Source organism: Condylura cristata, unplaced genomic scaffold, assembly GCF_000260355.1.
Source record: "Condylura cristata isolate star-nosed mole 26May11 unplaced genomic scaffold, ConCri1.0 scaffold00014, whole genome shotgun sequence".
Lineage (NCBI taxonomy): Eukaryota > Metazoa > Chordata > Mammalia > Eulipotyphla > Talpidae > Condylura > Condylura cristata.
The window spans coordinates 44,136,415-44,144,815 of NW_004567115.1; the positions used below are offsets into that span (position 1 = coordinate 44,136,415).

Here is an 8,401-nt window from a genome sequence, read left to right on the forward strand (position 1 = left end):
CCTAAACCCAAAGAGTTAAAGGCTGCCCATCTTTATACCCTTTGGGGCTACACAGGAGATGATGTCATTTGCTATGTCTTTCCAGGGGGAGGTGGCTTTTGCATGACATTGGTGTGTCTTGGATTTATATCCTTGTCTGACTGTGCTCCGCCACTGAAATGGTGCCACACATTCTGGTAAATTTAGCTTATTCACCTTCTGAAATGTTCTACAAGGTAATTAAGCAATCATTGGTTTAATGCTCGTGTTTTGTTCGTCATTCAGTTCAAATTAAATAGTGTATGTTAAATAGTCACAACAAGGAAGGTCCTCCACCCCCACCCTTCACCCCCACCCCATGGTTAGTTTACAAATGAGGTATGAATTTTTGTTAAGGCCTCTGAAAAATTAAAATTGCTTGGGTTCCATAGAAATGTTTAAGTTTCATAGATTTCTTGGTTACTTGTCAATAATAACCTACGTCTGACCTATGAAACAGTCTTATGAAAAATTATTTTTCTTTTATAGACATTGCCCTGTATTTTGACTCTTTAACTGACCACCACTTCTTTTCATTTATTCCCCCTTGAGCGTTACTTGCAGTTTTTCTGACCTGATTTAGAATCTGTCTGTTACTGTTTCGCAAGGACCAGATTTAGTAAGAAACCATTTATTCGCAAGATAAATTGGAGGACTAAGACTAACACTAGCAGATCTACTTTCTCATGTTTAAATAAAGTACTCATTTTACATGAAGTATCACATTTTACTCACAGACTGGATTCATCCAAATCAGGAGAAGGAACTAAAAAAAGGATTATTCAAATTTTAGTTTTGTAGGGAAAGTAATGCTGTGAGTTATCTCACTTGCATTCCCAAAGTGCTAGCTTAAACCAAACCAAGCAGCAGCACCAAACAGCGCGCTATTTATATTTACTTTCCGCCAAGCGGGGAAAGCGGGGAGAGCCGCCCCACATGGAGGGGCCTCCATCATGGGGTACATAGTAGCGATCATCAGCGTGGTGCTTGGGACACACAGATAAATGAAACACTCTCGCTGCCCCCCAAAAGCCCTCAGTCTGAGAACGGGGGTCTTGTAAGTAGATACCAAGGGGTAGAGAGGAGCCGCATTAGACATATTCAGCGGACTCTGGGAGACGTGTGGGAGGCGCCCGGAGGCTTGCTGCGTTTAGAGCCAATGCTACCAGGGCTTCATGGTAATGCCATGTTTGCACAATAGCACATTACAGATTATAGTGTTGATACAGGCAAGCGGTTTTGTGTGAAATCTCTTTTTCCAGTTATAATTTTAATTTGTATGTTGAAAATTGAATGTTTTTATTACTGAGAAATTTGCAATTTACCCTGAGGCTTTTTAAAAATGCATTGTATTTATCTAACTTTTAGTAAATAAATTTTGTCATTTTTAACCCATTCAATCACTGCAGTTAGCTTGAGCTAAATTGTATCTTAAATTACATTATATACAACTGAGGAGATATAATGGATTTATTACCCACACATTTTGACATCGCTGCCAACACCATTTTTAAACTCTACCTGGGTCACTTGGCTAAATCTAGAGTTAAAAAAGCTCAACCTTAAAGATTAAGTTATTTTTACATGACAATACATATCTGCAAATATCAGATACCTGGTTGCACAGCTACAAGATTTATTGGAAGAGCTTTTACGTGAAAAATCTCCCTTTAATTAAAATAACTAAATATTAAAAAATGCAATAGGGCAAATTTTTAGAATACCTATTAATTTCAGCACTGTGCACACTCAGTAATACCAGGTAGATCTGTATGTTTGCTGCACTTTCTCTTTCACCTAGTTGATTAAGGAGATGATATTTCTTGACTCAAAATGCCCCCTCCCCTCAGCCTGGTGAAGTCTTACATGTACGCGGTGACAGCTGCAGCCCTGACCCCTTTGTGAGTGGTTCTCATAGCAGATTGTAGAGTGTGAGGGGAAGTGGAAGGGGTGCATCACTGGGCGGAACTGGAGCTGCGGCCGGGTAAGCAGTGACTGTTCCCGTCCCGGCCTCCTGGCCGCGTCCGGCTGGTAGACCAGGAACCCCTGCTGCGGGTCCGTCCTGCAGCCGACAGTTCTGCCACCTTGTCGTGCCGGCTGACTGATAAGTCACACCAGGTACGGCTAGTCACACCCTTCTCGCCCTCCTCCCGCCTGGGTGGCCAGCAAAGCGCGGCCACTGCCATCGCTCTCTTCCTCGGTTATTCGTCTCAAGCGGCATTTAGAGCGAGATTCTTTTCCACAAGGGGCGGCGCCCGAGATAGTCAGCTCTGTTCATGGTCTTAGGTCTGGCCATGTTGAGCCCTGACTAAGCAGAGACTAGTAACTTGGCCTGGCCACCAGGCCCACTGTCTCTCCAGTGCAGTGGACACTCAGTGTTCTGAGAGGAGCGGGCTGGCCAACCTGCACGTCCTGTCTCACCGGGGCTGGTCTGCAGCACAGTCTGTTTCCCTGTTCCCCGTCCCCCGCGCCCCAACTCGGGCAGCTTTCTTTTCACTGCCTCCCTCCCTGCTCTCTGCCCAGCCAGCCCGGCTGCTTCTGCCCTGCCAGGTGAGTAAGTAGGATGCTAAAGTGCTTTTCTAATTACAGCTCTTTTTCTGTTGGGTTTTTGAGCCACAGAATTAAATTTGACTTGAATGTTTTTTAGCTCTGTGCTCACACAGAGGGATAACCAGAGAGTGCATGTTGTCAGCAGTGGCCACTTCCTAAGGTGAAGTGGTCATTTCTCAGGAGATCTGTGACTGGCCGAGCTCACGACGAGCGCCCCACCGTCCGAGGTTCACCTAGAATCGCAGCTCCTGAGAAGCCTCTGTTGCCTCTGTTTGCTCTAAAGGCCATTTTTCTGAATCCGGTTGTATTCATACCATGTCTATCAAGACATGGCCATCTTGGAAAAACATCGTAGATAAGGAGAATTTGGGGGCCGGGGGCACCTCATGAATGGTAAAGTGTGTGCTGAGAGGCCCATATTACCATCTGGTGGTTGGTGATTGTATTTTCAGTATGTTTTCACCTTTATGAACATAGTGATCTTAGAATATGTGTCAGGTCTCCCTCCCATTTCTGACAACAGTGACTCATTGATTTTGACTGTGCAGTAAATCAGCTGGTGTTTATGAAGGTATCGTCGTGCCAGTGAGTCACAGTGGCACATGCTGATTCTCATTCATCTCAGGAAGCAGCAGCCTGTATGTAGTCTTCCTTCTCAGGGGGCGCGTGTTACATGCTCTGTACTATCCTTTCAATCCTATACGCCGAGGTTTGACATGATTCTTAATTGACTTGGGGTTCGACAGACAATTCTTATATTTGGTTTCGCCTTCGGATTTAATGATATACCGTCTTTGAGAAGTGAGCAGATTCAATTTTTCTGGTGACTATTATATTGCGTTACTGAGCACAACGCTGTGCAGAGAATACAAAGTTAGGTGCTGTTTTCATAAAGTATTGCCGGAAGGTCCTGTCTGATCCAAGGCCATCTTTCCTATGCCATAGTCTGTTTTCTTTCCTTTAGCTTCTCAGGGCCTCTCCCAACTAAAGCAGACATGATAGGAGTCGTTCATTTGCCCGTGTTTGCTGAGGCGATACTGCCCGGCTCAGCGTCGGACATGCACAGGCGATGGCCCCTGCGCCCACCCTTTCATGGACCGCACAGCTAGGTCAGGTTGGGAGGCCGCCCGGCCCACTGCCGTCCTCTGCTAGTGCCGCATTTAGTAGGACAGAGCTGGCGACGGAAGCCGGGCGCCGAGGGCCGCGAAACTGGCGGCCTCCCAGGGCGGGCGGGGCTGGCGGCCTCCAGGCGTGGGGGAATCTTTACCCTTGGGGCCCCTGTGACCTTGTCTCGTGGGCTCCTCTCGCAGCCGCGGCCCCGCGGTCTTTCCACTGCCCCGCCGCCCTGACTGGTGCAGCCTTCGGGTGCGGGCGCCCCCACCGCGTGCCCGCACCCCACTCCGCTCCAGCAGTCAGGCCTGCGTGCCCAGCCCACGGTCCCAGCGCCTCCCGCGCTCAAAGCTGCGGGTGACACCCACAGAGGCTAGTGGCGTAAAAAGCCTGATTTAAATCCATTTACCCTATAGGAGCAACTGTGTGCTTGAAGTGGACCAGGATGTTCCCTGGGTATGCACTGGCCTCAGCTTCCTAGGTTACCTCACCTTTTGTTTCGGATGAGCTAGTTTATAATCGTGTAGGTGGCCGAAAACTGATGGTGGTGCAGGGACTCTTGTGCACAGAAAAGGGAACTGTCACAGTGCAGATGTGGCTGGGTACGGGCCTCTGACGATTGACTCGCTTGCGCTATGTTGCATCTGTGCGCAGATTCTTTGCAGTAGTCTCTCGATGCTTATGTATTTGTATGTTCTTTGGACTCACCTTGAAGCAGTTGTGACATCTTAGGGGTTCAATTAGAGTCTGTTCCACGTGCACAGAAATGGCCTGTTGCTCCATCGGCCTGGGCCCCCTCCACACCCCTGTAAAGAGTCACACGCCGTTTATAATGGGGTCACGTCTGCCGGCGGGCAGCCAGGAAAACTCACCTTTCGTCTCTGCCCCCGGGGCCTCGGAACTGTGCGTCCTGTGCTTCTAGCACCTCAACAAGAGATGAATGTCAAAGCTTCAATTTCAAAAAATTCTTAATCAAAAAATGTTGAGCTCTCCAAATTCAGTCCTGACACAGTAGTAACCAAGTACCAAATTATCGACTAAATTCACGTCTGAATGTACTGACTTTCTGTAGAGAATTTTGTCTCTGAATAAACTACCAGTTTTCTGCACTTTTTATTTTTAAGAGTTATTAAATATATATATATATATATTTATGTGTGCATCCAGAACTGTGGTACAGGCCAGAGGTTCAGGGGCGGTGAGAGGCTTCACCAGAGACAGAGTAGGGAGCAGAACACCCCAACTGACGAAGTACACTGCTGAGGGGAGCAGCAGGCGGGCCAGGAGGGGTCTGCGGGGCCATGTGGTCACCTCCAGGGCCGAGGATCGAACTCATGCTGAAGTCTTCTTAGTGCTGTGCTTTAACCTGCTGTGCTACCAGGGAGGGCCCCCTGCGCTCTTTGTTAATTGTTGTTTTTTTTTTTCCAGTTTTGTTAATTGTTTTTAATTAATTAGTTATCTTTTAATCCAGGTAATATTCTGGTCCCCCCCTCCGGCAGCACTACAGAAGTGCACTCACCACCAAATCACCACCGTCCAGGGTCCTTCCACCTTTGTTCTCACCCCCGACTCTCCCCCTCCACCCCCACCTCTGCTTCAGCTCTGTGGTCAGCTTTTAAGGGTTCGTTTTTCAGCTTGTCTTTATCTGACTCTTATCTTAGTTGGTTCTGTGCTCTTTAAAATGAAATTTTAAACCTCACTTTTTAAGACAGCTCTTAACGTGGTAGAAAACTTCCTGTCAGGTGGCCTTCTTTCCGTGATGCAGCCTGCCTCGGAATCCCTGCATCTTGGTGTGGAGGGAAGGGTGGCCGGTTCCCTGTGTTGCAGTTCTTCGTTCCCTTTGCCTCTTCCCACACGTGGTGATCCCTGGTCTAATTATAGCTAGCTGCTCTCCCTTCAGAGGTTCTCAAGGTTGGGTGCATAGTAACATCATCTGGGAAGCTTTTAAAAATCTGAATGCCCAAACCAATTAAATCAGAACATCTCAGGGTAGACCCAGACTTCAGTATTTTTTAAAGCCACTGAGGTGATGCTAATATGGAGAAAAGCTGCTTTGGGCAAAAACATCACATATCATTATATTGCAAAAGCAAAAACACCCCAGGTCCCTGTGGGAAAAATCTGCACAGGTGAGGGGGGGCCAAGCCAAAGAGGGGAGCAGAATCTGGTTTTACCTGGGCTACCCCGGGAATTGAGCAAACGAGGTCACAGAACGTGGTTAAAAAGCCACACTATCTTGGCTAGAGTAAAGGTTTTGTTTGTTTGTTTTTTAACAATTCTGAATCCAGCTAAAATCTCAAGTAGAAAATACCAAGTTAGGGCTGTCTTGTGCAGCTCTCCACCTTGTTTCTCTGCACGGAGCCAGCTGAGTGATGGGTGGTGGCTAATTCCACTGCTGCCATATGGCTGTATTGGCTGTATCACTGATGGAAAGTCCTGCTCCTCACCCACCAGGCCGCAGGGAAACCGCAAGCAGGGCCAGGCCCTGTGAAGTACCTGTTTCAGCCAAAGGTCCTAGAAGCTCATTGTGCTAACCCATCACAATGTGTTAAGTTTTTTGTTTTTTTTTTTAAGATTTATTTATTCCTGCATACAGAACTGGGGTACAGGCCAGAGGCTCAGGGGCGGTGAGAGGCCTCACCAGAGACAGAGTGGGGAGCAGAACAGGCAGATCAACGAAGCACACTGCTGAGGGGAGCAGCAGGCAGGTCAGGAGAGGTCTGCCGCGCCATGTGGTCACCTCCGGGGCAGGCGGGGATCGAACTCATGCGGAAGTGGCTTCAGATTCTCAGTGCTGTGCTTTAACCCGCTGCGCCACCAGGGAGGGCCACAATGTGTTAAGTTTATAAGGGGAAAAGTAAAATCGCATCCATTCATTTTCTGGAATGGTAAGGTGAGGAAATAGCCTATTTCTTGGTGTGTCCCCCTGCTCCTGCACCCCAAACCTTCCCCCCAAAAGATACCTTCTAACAGGATGTCCTGACTAAGGGCCTGATCAAACCATCTTATTGTTTCCTCAAGCTTTTCTCGATCATGCCTTCCTGTACTCATTGTCTGTCCCCTCCCTTTCGTATAGGAAGACAGAGATGTCGATAACCCCATGCCTAACCGTGGAGGCAATGGACTAGCTCCCGGGGAGGACAGATTCAAACCTGTGGTGCCGTGGCCTCATGTTGAAGGAGTAGAAGTGGACTTAGAGTCTATTAGAAGAAAAAACAAGGCCAAAAATGAACAAGAGCGCCACGCTGGAGGAGCTAACCAGAAAGACATAATGCAGAGGCAGTATCTCACGTTTAAGCCTCAGACTTTCACCTACCGGGAACCTGTGTTGCGCCCAGGGGTCCTCGGTAACTTTGAACCCAAAGAACCTGAGCCTCAAGGAGTGGTTGGTGGCCCTGGAGAGAAAGCCAAGCCTTTGGTATTGGGACCAGATTTCAAACATGCAGTTCAAGCCAGCATTAAGGAGTTTGGATTTAACATGGTGGCAAGTGACATGATCTCTCTGGACCGCAGCGTCAATGACTTACGGCAAGAAGAGTAAGCACACTCCCTCTTCTTTCTAAACGGGGGCAGCTGTTGATAGAATCTGTGCCTTTATTTCCGGGGAATAAGGATCCTAGGGTGCAAAGTGGTGAGAAGTGGTCAGAAGGAAGGTGGCCAGTGTCCGCCTTCCATTTATGTCTTCCCAGTCATGATGTGTAAAATTCTGGCGTCTCCTGCACCATTGCTACTCAAAGCATGGCCCTGACTGGCACTGCCTGTCCGTGTTTTGTTGCCAGTCCATACGGGGAAAACGAGCTGGCAGAGCCTGCAAACCGTCAGATCCTTTGTTAGCCCAAGTGATGATCTTGTAATAACAATGTTCTGGATGTGTTGATTTTCATTCTGACTCAAGTTCCTTATCTTGTAGAAGGACAGAGTAGCCCTGCGCTAGCTGTCTCTTTTAGTTAACTGGTTATTTGTTTCTTTTCATTTTTTTACTACTGCTACTGAAACCGGAAATGGAGTCTCCTGCCATTACGCAAAAGCGGCATTCGGATAGGTAACATTATTGTTGGAAGTTCTTTGGTTCTTGTCCTGCAGCTGGGTTTAAAGGATTTCCAACTCTTCACTTTTTATGGCCAGCAATTAGCAAATGAACTCAAAGCACTTCTTTTTAGTCTACTTAATAACCAGCTCTGTTTCTGTAATATCTAAGTCACTTTTATTAATATGGCTGCAAATTTAAATCTCTGGAAAACTTAAAAAATGTTTTCTTGACAATGATCGTCCCTTTGGAGACTAATGTAGCAGGTGTGCATGCACGCACTAGCACCTGTTATGGCCACAGAGCAAGACTGCCTTACACGGTGCTACTTGGTAGACTTTGGCCATCCATGTTTATTAATAGGGCGGGGGCGGGAGGAAGAAACACGCAGAGAAAGAAGTGCAGAACCACGATGGTGAGAGACACAGTCTCCCAGTACAGAGCAGCGTTAGAGCGCCCCAAGGGACCTTGAAGGGCGAAACCTTGGGGCAGTTTATTCCTAATCAAGGTAGAGACTCGCCTAGTCCTAGGGTTACCAGATTTAGTAAATAAAATAGGGGTGCTCAGATGAATGTGAGCTTCAGATAAACCACGCTAACCATTGAGGATAAGTGTAGCTCACATGTTATTTGCTATCTGAAATCCGTATTCAGCGGGGTGTCCTTTATTTTATGCGACACCCAGACTAGTCAGGGG

General features: G+C 47.5%; 1 protein-coding gene across 1 annotated transcript in view; it reads left to right on the forward strand.

The window, feature by feature from the left end:
* Positions 1 to 1,851: 1,851 nt before the first annotated feature.
* The window catches only part of GALNT7 (polypeptide N-acetylgalactosaminyltransferase 7), a 49,058-nt gene continuing 42,508 nt past the window's right edge, over positions 1,852 to 8,401 (forward strand). The window contains exons 1-3 of the mRNA XM_012724793.1: positions 1,852 to 1,919; positions 3,879 to 4,059; positions 6,755 to 7,215. Of these exons, the coding sequence (XP_012580247.1) occupies positions 1,852 to 1,919; positions 3,879 to 4,059; positions 6,755 to 7,215 (710 nt within the window). The remainder of the gene's footprint in view (positions 1,920 to 3,878; positions 4,060 to 6,754; positions 7,216 to 8,401) is intronic.